The sequence below is a fragment of the Tasmannia lanceolata genome, unplaced genomic scaffold, assembly GCF_043159265.1.
Source record: "Tasmannia lanceolata isolate RefF3 unplaced genomic scaffold, GAP_Taslan_0.1 ptg000008l, whole genome shotgun sequence".
Classification (NCBI taxonomy): Eukaryota; Viridiplantae; Streptophyta; class Magnoliopsida; order Canellales; family Winteraceae; genus Tasmannia; species Tasmannia lanceolata.
The window spans coordinates 52,933,156-52,950,162 of NW_027518685.1; the positions used below are offsets into that span (position 1 = coordinate 52,933,156).

The following is a 17,007-nucleotide window of genomic DNA, read 5'->3' on the forward strand; positions in this document are numbered from 1 at the left end:
AAAACAGAATCCTAACTTACTTTCGTAGGAATCACGATTGCACTTAGCATGTGCAACAAGCCTTTAAACCCCTAAGTTACCCTAGTGGACGAGTTGTGTCTCGTGAGTGTTTGCAATGAATATACACATAAAATTTCAAAATTTAAAACTTTCAAAAAAGAAAAACTTTAATTGCAAATCCTTAATATAGAATAAAGCAAAATATAACACTTCCCTTTGCTTTAATATTTTATTCCAGATAGAAACTTTTAGAATACCCCCATACTTGATCTTTATTATCCCGTTCCAAGTTGTGAAATTCGACATATATTTCAATTAAATAATCCTCATTTATATTTTTCACACTTTTGTCGCTATAGATTGGATTCTAATGTCATCTTAGTTATAAAAGAATTTGAATCAGAAATTCAGTAGAAAATTGAACACTTATATGGTTCCACCTTTCTTTCCACATTCCCATTATGTCTTAAGAATTGAACTCAATTATTCCTCTACTGCTGTTGGCGTGAATGACATGCAGAGCTTGCACCAGACACCCAAGTTACTAAGCAGTGTCGGAATTACTTTTGCATATATCTTTAGAAATTGATGCAGTAAGAGTTCCAAAATTTTGATCCGTGCAATGTCTTGACCTCTTAAACTTTCTAGATGACTCTTGTAGCGAGCTTTTGGTCAATTACTTTCAAGCCAGTTGGCTTTAAGGAACTAGGTGTAGAACACCCCTCGGACTTACTTGCTCGAGTTAAAAAGGCTACAAGTCAAGACTAGCTCAAAAAATACTTTCTATTTTTTTTTTCAACCTTTCTTTCCTTTTTCACTTACCATATATAAGCCAACATTCTATTTTCGTTTCCTAATCAAACTTTTTATAAACAAGATTCTAAAAGAAATCTAACCTCTAAGTAGAAAGCGCTCTCTTTAGTTTCTCAAATTCCAAAACTAAAATATAAACTAATTTCCTTTCTTAAAATGGGATAAAAATCTCTTTCCAAAAATATCTAGTTGTTTTTTTTTTTTTTTTTTTTAAAGATACAAAAAACAAAGGAAAATTACATATTCCACTTTTAACCATAAACAGAAATTTACAACTAAGCTTTTCAAACATAACACCCCCCCCCCCCCATACTTGTATCATGCAGTGTCCTCAAGCATGCAAAAAATAGAAACATGGACAATAAAGGAAAGGGAGGGGCGTTCCTTTTTCTTTTAGGAAAGATTTGAATAAAGAGGTTCATGGAGATCCATGACCTCTTCCAATTGTGATGACTGAAATTCAACAAAAGGCTTCAATCTTTGTCCATTAACTTTAAATATTTCACCATTTTTCGGATTTAGAACTTCGATTGCACCATGGGAGAAGACTTTGTTTACCAAGTATGGACAAAATCCCAACGGGATCTTAACTTACCTGGAAAGATGTGCAACCTTAAATTGTAGAGAAGAACTTTTTCGCCCCCTTGAAATGTTTTTCTCAAAATATGTTTATCATGAAAGGCTTTTGTCTTCTCTTTGTAAATTTTTGCATTCTCACAGGCATCATTCCGCAACAGTTCCAATTCGGCGAGTTGAACTCTTCTATGATTACCTGCATCAGACAAGTCAAAATTTAGTTTCTTAATGGCCCAAAAAGCTTTATGTTCCAATTCAACCGGGAGATGGCAAGCTTTTCCATACACAAGACGGTAAGGAGACTGACCAAGATCAGTCTTGAATGCTGTCCTATGAGCCCACAAGGTATCCACTAATTTAATAGACCAATCCTTGCGATTTGGATTAACCGTCTTCTCTAAAATTTGCTTAATTAGCCTATTCGAAACCTCCACTTGGCCACTCGTTTGGGGATGTAAGGGGTAGCCAACTTATGAGTAATCCCATATTTCTTCATAAGAGCTTCAAAAGGTCTATTACAAAGTGCTTACTCCTATCACTAATGATAGCTCGAGGTGTACCAAAGTGTGAAAAGATGTTTTCTTTTAAAAACTTGACTACCACCTTGTGGTTATTAGATTTGCAAGCAATTGCTTCATTCCACTTTGAAACATATTCTACTCCTAACAAAATATACAAATTCCAAAAGAGTTGGGAAATGGACCCATAAAATCAATACCCCACACATCAAATATTTCTACTACTAAGATTGGGTTGAGGGGCATCATGTTCCTCTTTGTACTCTACCTAATGACTGACACGATCTACACCCTTTACAAAAATCAAAAGAATCCTTAAAAAGACTAGGCCAATAGAAACCACGTTGCAACACTTTCCGGGCGGTTTTCTTTGCACTAAAGTGGCCACCACATGTTTGATCATGGCAAAAGGAATGATCGATTGTTGCTCATGATCGGGCACACAACGTCGGACAATTTGATCCGAACAAGTTTTGAACAAATGAGGGTCATCCCAAAAGAAATACTTTACCTGTGAGTGAAATCGGTATTTGTCTTGGTTGGACCAAGGATCCGGTGTCGCACCTGTAACCAAATAATTCACAATATCCACATACCATGGTTCATTCGAAATAGCCAACATTTGCTCATCAGGAAAGTTCTCATTAATGGGACCTTCGTCATCCTTTGCATTAGGTAATCTAGACAAATGATCAGCAACCAAGTTCTCCGTACCTTTCTTATCTCGAATTTTCAAATCAAATTCTTGAAGAAGTAAAACCCACCTAATGAGGCGAACTTTAACATCTTTCTTTCTAATAAGGTACTTGATTGCCGAATGGTCGGTATAAATTATCACATGCGATCCAATCAAGTAGGACCGAAACTTCTCTAATGCAAACACAACCGCTAAAAATTCTTTTTCCGTAGTGGTGTAGTTGAGTTGTGCATCATTCGGAGTCCTACTTGCATAATAGATTACATGCGGTAATTTATTAAATCTTTGACCCAAAACGGCTCCTGTGGAAAAGTCGGAAGCATCACACATAATTTCAAATGGTTCGGTCCAATTGGGTGCTTGAATGATAGGAGCCTTAGTTAGCTCATTTTTCAAACACTCAAAAGAATCAAAGCATTCTTTGGAGAACTCAAATTTTTGATCATTTGCTAACAAATTGGTTAGAGGGCTAGAAATTTTAGAAAAATCCTTTATAAATCTCCGGTAGAAGCCCACATGACCCAAAAATGATCGGATATCCTTTACACTTTTGGGTGGTGGAAGATGAACAATGAGATCCACCTTGACTTTATCAACCTTAATACCTGCTTTTGAAATCACATGACTTAGAACTATGCCCTCTTTTACCATAAAATGACACTTTTTCCAATTGCAGACAAGGTTTTTTTCTCTACTCCTTTCTAAGACCTACTTCAAGTGGTATAAACACTCGGCATAGGTAGAGCCATGAATAGAAAAATCATCCATTAAGACCTCAAGAAAGGTCTCCACCATATCAGAAAAGATACTCATCATGCATCTTTGGAAGGTTGCAGGTGCATTGCATAGCCCAAAAGGTATGCATCTATAAGCAAACGTTCCAAAGGGGTATGTGAACGTCGTTTTCTCTTGATCTTCAGGGGCTATTGGAATTTGATTGTAATCGGAATAGCCATCTAAAAAACAATAATACTCATGACCCGTTAACCTTTCTAACATTTGATCAATAAAAGGCAAAGGAAAGTGATCCTTCCAAGTAGCCGCATTAAGCTTTTGGTAGTCAATACAAACCCGCCATCCCGTTTGAATACGAGTTGGAATAAGTTCATTGGTGGCGGATTGTATAACGGTGATTTCCGACTTCTTAGGCACTACTTGAACGGGACTCACCTATTGGCTATCCGAGATGGGATATATGATCCAATTATCAAGGCATTTTAAGATCTCTTTTTGGATGGCTTCCTTCATCACAGGATTAGCCCTTCTTTGAGGTTCCCTTGACGGTTTGGAACCCTCAATGAGGTTGATGTGATGTTGCACAATTGAAGGGCTAATTCCTTTGATGTCGGCCATTGTCTAACCTATGGCTTCCTTATTATCTTTTAGTAGTTTAATGAGTTCCTCCTCTTGAGTAGAGGTTAGGTCCGCAGTAATTATTACAGGTAAAGTACAATTAGCACCCAAAAAAGCATAACGTAAATTAAAAGGCAAAGGCTTCAACTCTAGCTGTGGGGCCTCTTCAATCGACGGCTTTGGAAGGGATGTTGCTAATGGTCCCACGGGTTCCACGTTTTGAATGTCCAAGACATCGGAAAAGAAATCGCCTCCTCCATCATCTCCTAGTTCATCCAAACATTCTTAGAAACCGGCATCAAAATCGATTTCAAATTTAGTAATAATATCTTCAGGAAAGGAATGTAACATATTAATTTCTTCATGAAAATTGGGTTGCTTACCTAATCGAAAAACATTGAAATCTACTGATGTATTCCCAAAAGATAATTTCATTAGGCCATTCCTACAATTAATTAAAGCGTTGCTAGTAGCAAGGAAATGCCTACTAAGGATGGTAGGAATTTGATTCTTAATATTAGCAACGGGCTCTGTATCTAGCACAAAAATATCAACGGGAAATAGAAAATCTCCTACTTTAACTAGCACATCATCAACCATCCCTTTGGGTGTCTTAATTGATCTATCTACCAATTGGAGAGTGACGGTGGTTGGTTTGAGGTCTCCTAATCCTAGTTGTTTAAATACAGAAAAAGGCAAGAGATTTACACTTGCACCCAAATCCAAAAGAGCATGTTCAATTTTTGTGTTACCATTAGTGCAAGAAATAGTAGGACATCCCGGGTCCTTATACATAGCCACCATTTGTTGAGACAAAATGGAACTTATGTTTGCAGGCAAGAAAGCCTTCTTGGGCACATTAGTTGTGCGCTTTTGGGTGCACATGTCTTTCAAAACTTTGGCATAAGTAGGAACCTGTGAAATCACATTTAACAAAGGAATGTTAATTTGCACTTGTTTAAACACACTCAAAATTTATCCATGGCATCCACCTTCTTATTATTGGCAAGTCTCCCTGGAAAAGGAGCCCCTTGGAAAAGGAGCCTTGGGCACATATTCCTTTTCAGGTGGTGAAACTACTTGCTCTTCACTTACCTTTTCGCTTACCTTTTCGGGTTCCGCAGTTGAACCTGTGTGAGGGGGGTCTTTACTACCTCATTGGGTGTCTCTTGATGATCTCTAGAGGGTTCGGATCTGACTTCCTCCTTGTGGTAATCTCTACCACTTCTTAAAGCATATACGGCATTACATTCATTGGAGGGCTCTTGCGGCGTCAGAATTGGTTGAATGGCATTCAACTGATTTGGCGGTACCTGTTCATTCACATTCATATTCACGTTCTTTGGATTGGGAACGGGTTGACTCATCATCTTTCCCTTTTCCCTCTCATGCAAAGCCATGGCAAGTTGGGAGATTTGCTTCTCCATATTGTGTTGGCTTGTCACGAAAGTGCTAGTGAGAAGTTCTATGCTCTTTTATAAGGAAGCTATGCCTGCCAACTCACCTTGTTTTTGAAAATCCGGTGGTTGCTGATTTGAAACATTATTTAAAATTGGGTTTTGAAAAGGTGGAGGTGTGGTTAGGGGTGGCCGAACATAAGAGGGAGGGAAGGTGGGCCTAGGTTGGCCAAATTGGCCTTGACCTTTGGAAATTGGAAGGCCCACCTTCGTAGTTCCCTTTGCTCCAAGAAGAATTGGGATGATTTCTCCATCCCGGATTGTAAGTGCTACTATATGGATTATTTGCAAACAAAGCACTTGCATTTTCAGTAGAAATACCAAACTTTGAAACATTGGGGCACTCTTCCATGACATGGTCAGGAGATTGGCACTAATTGCACATAGGGACACTTTGATTGACTTGTATGGGTCCCTTTACAACTATTGTCTCAAGCCTTTTGATTAGGCTATCTAATTGGGCCTTTTTGGCTATGGTACCCTCAATAAAGAATCCTTTACTTGATGTGGCTCTTTCCCTTTCTTGAGTGGATTTCCACTCACGGGTCTTTTCTCCCAAATCAAGCAAGAATTTCCAAGCATCGTCTTCATCCGTAAAGGATGTGAATCCTGTAGGGCACATGGACTCTAAAAGTTGTTTGGTTTGAAAATCAATACCCTCATATATGATTTGGCACAAGTGCCAAGTGTCTAAGCCGTGGTAAGGCCATTCTTGGAGTAGATCTTTGAATCTCTCCATAAACTTTGAAAACGACTCATGAGGCTTTTGCCTAAATTGAAGAATATCATTTCTTAATCTATTAGTTTTATGTGACAGAAAGAATTTCTTAAGAAACGCTACTGTAAACTCCTCCCAAGTGGTGATGGAGTTTGTGGGCAAACCATAAAGCCATTTTTTGGTTCCCTCTTTGAGTGAAAAGGTTACAAACCTCAATTTAACCGCATCATCCGTGAGTTGTTGTAGTTTAATTAAAGCACATACCTCTTCAAACTCTCTTAAAAATAAGTAGGCATCCTAAGGAGGAAGCCCGTGAAAGTGTGGAAGCATAGTGATAAACTGCGATTTTAACTCAAAATTATGCCCTGAGCAGCGGCAATCGAATACAAGAAGGTTGTGCGGCTCGAGCAGGGTAGAAACTATCGCGAAGGGTTTTGGGAACTTCCCCTTCCGCCATAGCTATTGGAATTGGTTGAATGTTCTCTATTTCTGATCGAATTACTCTCTCCAAGCGATTGACAGAGTTGCGCACCCAACCTACAACACTCATACACAGAAAATAGCCAAGTTAGAACAAGAAGTAACCAAAAACCAAAGTAAACAAACAAATAATTAAAACTAAAAGAAAACTAAAAATTACTTCGAATAATATAAGAATTAAAAAGTAACTGTACTCTTCCCCGGCAACGGCGCAAAAAACTTGATTGTGATATTAAATAACCGCAAGCGTACGGATCGTGTAAATACGGGTTGAACTCAGGGAAGAGCTTATTGCAATTTCTACCCTTATACTACTTAGAAAATGAACTTATAATATATTGTTGCCTGGAATGAACTCAGGATTTCTGTGGACAAAAACCTCGGAGCCAACAATGTATCGTAAATTTATTAACTAAATAAATATGGGTCGAAAACAATGTAAAAATGATTACCAATTTAACTCTTATATTTAGGCAAAGTGTACCAAAATTCTAATGATCTCTTTTAACTACTTATCTAATCTAATTAGAAAACCAAAATTCTAAGGGCCATGGAAAATTGCAAAAGTAATTTGGAATAGTGTAAAAGCCTTAATTCAATATAAAATAGTACTTAGGGTTAGAATCCACCATAGGTTGAGATTAGATTATTGATCAGACCAATTTTTGAATTGTGTAGTGTATTAGATAGTTGCTCTACGAGAAATAAGATCAATGGATGTCATTGCCCATGAGTAATCGATCATATACACTATCCGATTTCGAAAGTTATATAAGCGTTTATATTTGTTCATCAACAATTACGCATACGAAAGGATTGAATCCAATGGCATGAGTGATTGGGATCTAACAAATACAAACCCCTATATATGATTATTGTATTATATCATTGATTGGAATTAATCATCTTTCTCCTTCCCCATGGTTTCATCTAAACCCTAAGTAGGTGGGTTTAGTTGTTCATGGAGAAGGGGAAAGAAACAAAGAAAATAGAGAGGGGAATTGAAATTGCCATTAAATAAAGAAAGAAAGCTCTACTTTAATTGAATTTGAAACAAAAATACATTGAACTAATTCTTGAAATAAAGAACAAAAATAAAAGAACATTTAGTCTTTTCGCAATGATTGAATCCTTGGCCGAGAGATATGACGGTGCCGAAACATAAACTTGAAGAAGAATAGCGTTGAACCAAATTTCCAACCTAGAGAGATCTTTGTTGACGAAAATTCCAAGTATTGCAAACGAGAGAACCAAAATAAAAATAAGGTGAAAAGAGTGAGAGTGAGATGAGAGATGAGAACAAGTATAAAATATAGAGGAAGATAGATAGAAGGCCTTCCCATAATGGAATTTCCACAACAGTGTAAGCGAATGCCGTCCCACTATTTACAAAATCGTGAGAAAAATTGCCGATTATCTTCTTATGGAATTTCTATCAATGCCCTCCTTCCAATAGAATTCTCACCATTAGATTCCAAAAAGATCCACATTATTTAAATATAGAAGAAAGAGCTTTCCATCAATTCACTTCTTTCTAATATGAGACAAGGAAAGAGAGAGTTCCTCGTTTTTTTTTTCTTCTCTTTTTTTTTTCTCGAAAAATAGAAAGAAGTGCTGCCGATATTTACAGGTATGGAGTTGGTAAGTTATGAGGTGAATCCACTTTCCATAATGCCAATTTTCATTAGCCTTTCATAAATTTTTAGAATCCTTCTATGATTGGAATTAAAAGAAAGCATTCCAATGACCCTTGATTTTCCATCCACTAGTTGGGTGAGAACCTTCTGCCACGTTTTAAAATAGAGCCCCCTTAACGTGGGCCCCACTGTTTTTAGTAGCAAGTGTTCAAAACCGAGAATAGCACTTCCATCCACATGTGCCGGACGTTTTTGGCGGTTGCCAAAATCGATGGTCGGTTCATAAATTCCAGCAACTTCCAATTCATTCCAGTGACTATTCATTCCAGCAACTATTCATTCCAGTAATTTTCTCCAGCACAATTCCAATAACTGATGCCAGCAGCAATGTAATTCTAGTGGGTCATCCAATCTGTTCGTTTAAAGATAAAGAAATATTTATATAAGTGGGCCCAATAACTCTAATGTGGCTGCAAATTTTGGGTATGATACTGGTTTGGTGAGCCCCAAATCCATTGCCTTATGATAATCTAAACCGTACATATGCTAGCAATAATGAACGAATTGGCCATAATGTAAATTGGATGTATCACCAATTTATTTCCATAGACCTATCCAGACCATCCATCTAATTAGACCATAGGATGATCCGATTCATCAAAATTGTAGCCTATCACATGCTTACTTTGGATCATCCATTTTAATGGCCAAGATATCAACTGATCATTCCTCTAATCCTTTCTTCATAAGCTGATTCGACCGTTATATTACTCATCCAATTCGAAATCTTTGCAGTGGGCAATTAATGGAAAGTTCCAAATTAAATTGGGATCATCTGAACCATTCACTCGGTGGACCCTTCTCTCATTCGGTTAGCGTCTAATCTTCGGAATTTTTACTTGTAGCTGCAAAATGATATTTTCTGTGGAACTCTATCTCATTAGCTGTATTTTCTGTAGACATCCAGAAAATAACTTGAAACACCAAAAACAATGAAAATACCTTAGTAACACCGCTTTAAATGAGAAAAATACATGCTTTTAACTCCTGCCATTCACACTTTAATGTGCTCATCATTTAGTCATGAAGCCTTGGAGTGATCGAAGTTTTGGCTCACCCTTGGGGTTTTTTGGTGCTAGAGAATGTCATGTAGTAGCCAAGAAAGATGACTGTTGATGAAGAGATGGCATTGTTGGGAGAACGCCTTCGGCAGCAATGGAAAGATTCCTTCTTTGAGTCTCGAGCTAGGAATCTCACTGGGCGTAGCCTCTGTGGGGCTTTAGGGTGGTGGGTATCCGGTTGGTCGAAGAAAGTATTATTAACAGAAACATTCTGCTTATTGATCGGGACTTTGGAGGAATTCCTCATAATCATGCTGGGTTTCTTGATCCTTCATGATTATGGCGAAGGGGAGTGCGCATTTTAGGCTTATCATCCAAAGATACAAACTGAATGACTATCCAGGCAAGCCTGTTTTGATGGATGCCTAATGTAAAGGAAAGGATGGAGTTTGGTGAAGGTTTTTTTGGATGCAGTAGTAGATGAAGATTTCGAAAGGGAAGTGATATAGCGATTTGGCATGGTGGGAGTGCATGGAAGTATTTATCTATCTACAGCGGATTGGCACAGAAGATTCTGTTTGGTTTTATTGGTCCTGGCCACCCTTAATTGATTCTATGTAATGCAAGTTGGGACCCTGGTCCCCATTGTAATCTTCATAGCATCAATGAAATTGTCAATTTTCAAAAAAAAAAAAAAAGTAACTGGAGAGATTGGGTGGTATTAAATTTTTGGTTGAAGCTAATCCCACATCTACATCAGGGTGGTCCAACCCATCATTTGCAAGTTGGCCTGCCAAATCATTAGTAGATTATGGAATTGACAAGTAGTGGGCTTAACTATTCTGCATGATCACTGACTTCAGAAATGAACTATGAACCAATCCAATCTCCATGGACAGGGAGATTTGTTAAGAGGCCAAGAGATTTCGCACAGAGAGTCTCTTTCCACCCCCAGATTCCCATTGATAAAATCCCAAATATGCAAAGCATTGTAATTAGTAGGCAGCGATGTAGTTCTATGTACTAGGTGTTGTAAGAGCTAGATCTTCATAAATAAAATCCAATTATTTTATTTTTTCATTTATTACTATTTTTTCAGTTCTTTCTAGTGTTACCATCCTTTGCTATATTTCCTGCGTGTGCCGATTTAATGATGCAGGTGCATCTTTAGCCATTCAGAGGCCGGATGATCTAGATTGCTGATCGAATTACGTAGATCAAGAGCTGAAAGCATCAAGATCATGATCAGTTGATGTCAAGCCCTTTGATCAATGACCAAGATATCCAGATCAACGATTGATACGAGAATATGTCGAGAGAGGACTATCCAAAGGCCGAGGATTCCAGATCATCTAGAGATTAGAGCACCGACAAGATCGATGGCCCTCGTTGATCACAAAGCTTAAAGAGTCCTAGTTTTAGGCTTATTTTAGTTGTAGTTTCTTTTTTTCTTCTTTTTATTGGTTTTCTATAGTTGGTCGCCTTACTTTGTCTTATGGAAAGAAGTTTGGACGTCCAATATGGGAGAGTTTTAAGGAGATTGAGAGATTTTAGGAGATCTGATTTGGACGTGACAAGGGGTTGGAAATCATCCTATTTTGTAGGAAAATTTCCTACTTTTTACGGTACTTTTGCGTTGAACTTAGATAAGTATCTGGTTTTTTCTTTCCCTTGTTTTAGTTGAATTAGGAGAAGTAAGTTGCATCCATGCCAAGTCTATAAATAGCGATGTAAGAAAAAAGATCGGACATTTTTTATAATATGAACAGAGAAGGGTTTGGTTTCTATATGTTTTGCATGAAGGAATTCTTGTTTCTGACTTTCTTTAAATTATAATCATTGAATGCATGATTTAAGATTCTAGACACTGGAAGAAGTTTTCCTTCTTCTTTGATTGAAGACAGCCCTGTATATAAGATACAAGATATATTTTACCAGACATAAGATATATGTTACCTCTTTGTCCTGTATATATTTACATTTATGTACTTACTGCTTGGCCATTGTTCTCTTTAATCTCTTATTATATTTTATCTGCTTCCCAAGTCCTATGGCATCTTGATTCTGCCTATCCTTCTACTTGCTTGTAAATTGTAAGTGTGATTTCAGTTACGGAATAAAACAATATATGGTGCATTGGTATACATGGTAACAATGGCAAAGAATTTTAGCTGGAAATAAAGTATAATGGGGTTGACAGATTAGATCACAAGAAACCTACAAAATTAATGAAAAACATCTCAATATTTAGAATCTTTCCTAACTAAACCACATCAACTCTTTTTTCTTAAATAAATACCCATATCCTCGTCATCATTGTCGTAAATAGGATATTCAACATCTTCTAGTACATCTTCCCAGGATCACGACATTGGGAGAAACTTGTAGAAATATGCAATTCTATCTAATTGAATTATATATCATACTATTTAACTGTTACAAACAATCATTGTGTTCGTCCTTTCTTTTCTTTTGTTATTTTATCATCGCTAGTGAAAGGCTCAAAATTAAAGTTGCAACTCGGGTAGGGTTTTCTAGAACCCTACCCTAGCCTAGAAGCTATCTCGGGTTGGGTCGGGTTGGGTCTCTTTATTTTTTATAAATCGGGTTTTATAAAAAACCCGACCCATGGGTTTTTCGGGTCGGGTTGATTAGGGTCGAGTAAAACCCGAACCAAGTTGCAACCCTATTGATGTGCGTTCACAAGTAGCAAATGCATACGAAAAGTATTGTGCATTGATCTGCTATCTGGTAAGCACTTGAAATTTGCCTTGGTAATTTGGTGTTAAGTTTGAGTTGCTGGTAACTGTAGTATTGTGTGCTCACATAACCTCATAGATCCATGAGCTTGTGCATGTTTTAAACTGCTGTACTATAATGATCTACAACATCAGAACAATTCTTTCAGCACATATCCTGCAAGTCTGGTAGTATCAGAAAATGCTCTCAAATGATGTGTAGGTCTTCTGAAATCAAAAGCTCATTATCAGTTCCTGTTTGTAGTTTGACACAAGTATTGTTAAGTTATATTGTTAGCCTGTTTCCAAGGAACTTGATCATGTAATGTGACTGCTCACTTTTGTTCAAATAGCTTATATTTGACATTTCCATGTGAGCATTAGACACTCGAGTTCCGACACATTTTTATCAACCAGCTAGAAAATCTCCTCCAAGTAAGGGCATGTTCGGCAACTATTCTTTTATGGGATTCCCCCCTTTTTTGGGGTGGAGAATGACGAAAGCCAAAAAAATCTCAAAAATCATGTTTGGCTGCGTGACCCGCTAAGGTCCGTTTCCAAAATTTCTGCTTCTTTTTCGACTAAAAAATAGGATTCCTCGAAGCGATAAATAGCCGTTTCTAAAATTTATCTTCACTCCGTTTCCGCCCGATTCTTTAGGCGAGAATGAGAAGTGTTGCCGAAAATGCCCTAAGATTAAAAAAACTCATCCATCTCAAGAGGTGGTACTTTTTTGCTGCCTCCTCTTGAAAGACATGACTTTGTCATTCTATATTCACAGCTGGCTGTCATTTTCTTCATCACGTTGTTATTGCTTATTTAAATGCTGAGCTGTATCCATTATCCAAATTTTTGTTCAGGGTCCTACTTAGTAGAAGCATGGCAGTGACCTTATTTACCTACTTTCTTCTTTCTCAGCCTGCAGCAAAGATGGGCGTATAGCATATGACGGAGACTGCCATGGAGAACAGTATAGCAAAAAGAAAAAGCTAATTCTAGCTGGTATGCAATTCAAAACTAATGCCCTGTTTGTTTCAGATTATGAAAACCGATTGTAAGTACAAAACCTATTATTGGACTCAAAATTAAACTCAAAATTACATTTACGTTTGAGTCCAATAATAGGTTTAGGGTTGACAATCGGTTGTCATAATCTGAAACAATCAGGGCCTAAGGAACGTATTGCATTTGCATTCCAGTCTATAACAACTTTGCTGCTGCATATCTTTGTGATGCTGTTTATTTTCTGCTTTCAAGATAACCCGTCATTGTTTCTTTAACAAATAGGAGTCCTCGTTTCTGCATTGGTCCTTGCTGCGGTAATCGCATATTATGCTCTATTGAATCACCCGATCAAGGGTAACAGGTGGGACCCTGATCCAGTTCATTCCCCAAGTATCATTTCTTTCCAGAAGGCTTGTAGGACAAAGCTATTCTCATATGGAGAGCTGGAGGACGCAACAAAAGGATTTAATGAAGGTCAGAAACTTGTTTATGGAACTGATGGAACAGCTCACATTGGAGTTCTTGCAGATGGATCCTTTGTAGCCGTGCAGAAAATACAATGTGAGAGCGAGCAAGATCTCATGTGGGTTTTGAACAGAATTGAATTTCTATCTGAAATCTCACACAAAAATGTTACCCGTCTTGTTGGATGCTGTATCGAAATGGCCCACATGCCACTAGTGGTGTATGAGTTCTTTCAAAATGGTAGCCTGCGGGAGTTTCTGCAACAAGATAGATGCAAATGTCTAGACTGGTACCGGCGGATTGATATTGCTACTGAGGCAGTGAATGCTCTTGCCTATTTGCAGTGTGACATCTCTCCTCCCATTTACTACCATGACCTAAAATCTAGTGACATTTTTCTCGACCATGATTATTCTGTCAAACTCGCTGCTTTTTGGCATTTAAAGCCCGGCTTTGATGATGGGCTCCGCTCATATAACGACTGTCTACTACATACAAGTGATATCTACAGGTTTGGTGTGGTTCTATTGGAGATTATTATGGGCTCAAACCATGTTGACCTCCCAGCTTTGGCATTGCCCAAAATAAGCAATGGGGAGTTAGATGAGATTGTGGATCCAGTCCTTTGTTATTTTGAGCAGCCGCTCTTGCAAGAGCAAGTACAAAGAGTTGCAAATCTCGCAGTGCGATGCTTATCATTTGGTGAAGATGGTAGGCTTGGTATGGTGGATGTTGCAAGGGAACTCAAACAAATCACAAAAGAGAACAAGGACAACAAGAGAAGGGGGGCTATGTTGGAGGAAACATTTTCGACCTCGAGCCTTCTGCAAATGATATCAATGTCACCTGATTCTATTTATGTGCCTTGAGGGCTGTGTTTCAAAATTTTCAAAAAAAAAAAAAAAAAAAAGGGGGAACAGAGTGCGAAATTAACCCGCCCACATTTTGGAGAGTTCGTTTTAGAACTAACTAGAAGACTAGAAGTTTATCGTATATGGTTTGCAAAATATTGTAAATCATTGTCTGAACAGAGATGATAGGCTTCATTTTGAGGATCCAATGAGGATGTTTTGACTGATTGGAGGATCCAATGAGGATCCACTAGGTATGTTATGACTTAATGAGGAGAAAAGAAGGGGAAATTAGATCTTGACTTTGTACTGGTCTTTTTCTATATATGAAAATTGAGAACACTTTCATTGGACTTCATAATCATCAGTGGAAGTGATGGGTACCCTGTGAAACCAAGTTGCTCTCTTTGGTACGTCCCTACTGTTTCGAACAGTCCGATTGTGCGTACGTGAGGTACAAAAACGGTTGCACCTTTATGTTCATCCGAAGTACATGTACTTCGAATTGATATATTGCTTTTAGTTTTGAATTTATCCTCAAGCAGTGAGCCGTTCTCACAGAAACCGTTGCTTGTAAAATCTTGAGATTACACTTTTCTTTGTTTTTAAATCAAGGAATTGATATCTGCACTCTAGATTTTTTTAAATTCGGAATTTATCTAGGAACTCGGGGTGATACGTGAAATTTTATTGATGAATAAAAGAAGTACAAGAGGGGGACATATCACCTCACTTCAAGACCCAAACTAAAAGAAAAATTACTTACAATGAATACTTGGGATTAGGGATGCGAAAAAATCACATCTTTAATTGGTTGCTGGGTTTTTTTTGTTCCCAGGATTTATGTGGGTAAAGGTTTAGTGGTCACATCAGCTTTTTCTTGCTGACATCAGCAAAATCTTGTCTTGAAAAGGGTGTTCTCTCTTTCTCTCTTTACCCTTTCTCTCCACTCATCATAATATCTTTCTCTAATTAATGCTTGTCCCCTCTTTTGTCTCCTACCTTTACCCACATAAATCCCAGGAAAGAAAAAAAAACCGGCATCCAAACAGAAGGTATTTTGGGAAGGTCTTTCCACTGCCACTATGTATGATTCTCTTTTCTTTTACATGGAAATTTTGACGAGGAGTCAACAACCTGATTAGCTTCTCTGAATTGATGTGATGCACTCGGCTTCAACTTTGAAACCTAAAATTGAAACTCTTGCCCAATATTAGTTAATGGACCATGCAGGCTCTTTCTTGTTAATGACCATTTCGATCAAGATTTTATTGCCTGCTACAAACCAGATATATAATCGACCAAGTACTTTGCACTACCTCAGCTCATCTAACGTACTTCTAGTCTTCGATTGCAAGATCGTGACATTGTTATGAAAATGAGGAAAACCAAATAAAATCTCATCTTTGTGGTTTATTATGATCACTCCCCCACTTGATATGCCAGAATTACCTTTGGAGGCACCATCCGTATTCAATTTGAACTCATTTTTTTGGTCTTGAATCACTTCACTTGACACACCCTCAAAATTGGTAACAGATGAGGCAGTGACGAAAGAGCTGATCTGGCGAGTTCTGGTAGTCCGAGCTGGCTAATTAACAGTGACCTGCGCAAGGGAGCACCCGGTCAGAAGACCAACCTGGAGTCGTACTCCGGACGGGCCCTTCGACAGTCAAGTCAGTAATGGGCACAGAAAAGGAGAAAAGCCAATTTTAGGGATTCTCACTCTTGGGGCTTCCTTAGCATGAGTGAAGGCTATTTATAGTGAGAGCTCTGGGGTGGTTGAATTACTTACCCTGGGACAGGTGTCGGCCCCTGTGTGGACTTGATTTTACCTGCTTTTGGCAGATTACTAGGCTACTCCTAGGGCTGGTGTCAACTTCGTGGTAGGCCCTTCGGGAGCCACGTGTCGACAGGTAATTGGATGTGGCTTTTCATACGCCATCATTTGCCCCTCGGTTCTCCAAGTCATTGTAGTGACTTGGGGAAGCATGAGAGGTTGCGTTCCTGAGCGGTTGAATGAGCCGAGGTTCGGGGTGAAGCGCGTCGGCCGGCTTCTGGTGTCTTGCCTAGTTTGGGATGATCAGAAATACGAAGCGGAATAGTCTGGCCGGCCAAGCCCTCTGTACGTCCTGGGACGACCAGAAATATGAAGTGAAAATTTCTGGCCAGCCAAGCCCTTTGCACGGCCTGGGACGACCAGAAACAGGGAGTGAAATATTCTGGCCGGCCAAGCCCTCTGAAGGCCTGGGACGACCAGAAATACGAAGTGAAATATTCTGGCCGGCCAACCCCTCTGCATGGCCTGGGACGACCGGGAATATGAAGTGAAATATTCTAGCCGGCCAAGCCCTCTACACGGCCTGGGACGACCAGAAATATGAAGTGAAATATTCTGGCCGGCCAAGCTCTCTGCACGGCCTGGGACGACCAGGAACATGTAGTGAAATATTCTTGCCGGCCAATCCCTCTACACGGCTGGGACGACCAGAAATATGAAGTGTAATTCTCTGGCCGGCCAAGCCTTCTTCCCAGCCTAGGATGACTAGAAATAGGGAGTGAAATATTCTGGCCGGCCAAGCCTTCTGCGCGGCCTGGGACGACCAGATTTTTGTCGTTTTATGCACGCGCCATATCC

The 17,007-nt window shown here is 38.8% G+C and overlaps 1 protein-coding gene across 1 annotated transcript in view; it reads left to right on the top strand.

Annotated features, from left to right (window-relative positions):
• LOC143883643 (Protein kinase superfamily protein) overlaps nt 1–14,994 on the top strand; it is a 49,749-nt gene extending 34,755 nt beyond the window's left edge. Inside the window, exons 2-3 of the mRNA XM_077386983.1 lie at nt 12,967–13,050; nt 13,336–14,994. Coding sequence (XP_077243098.1) covers nt 12,967–13,050; nt 13,336–14,387 — 1,136 coding nt within the window. The 3' untranslated portion in view covers nt 14,388–14,994. The remainder of the gene's footprint in view (nt 1–12,966; nt 13,051–13,335) is intronic.
• The last annotated feature ends 2,013 nt before the right edge of the window (nt 14,995–17,007 follow it).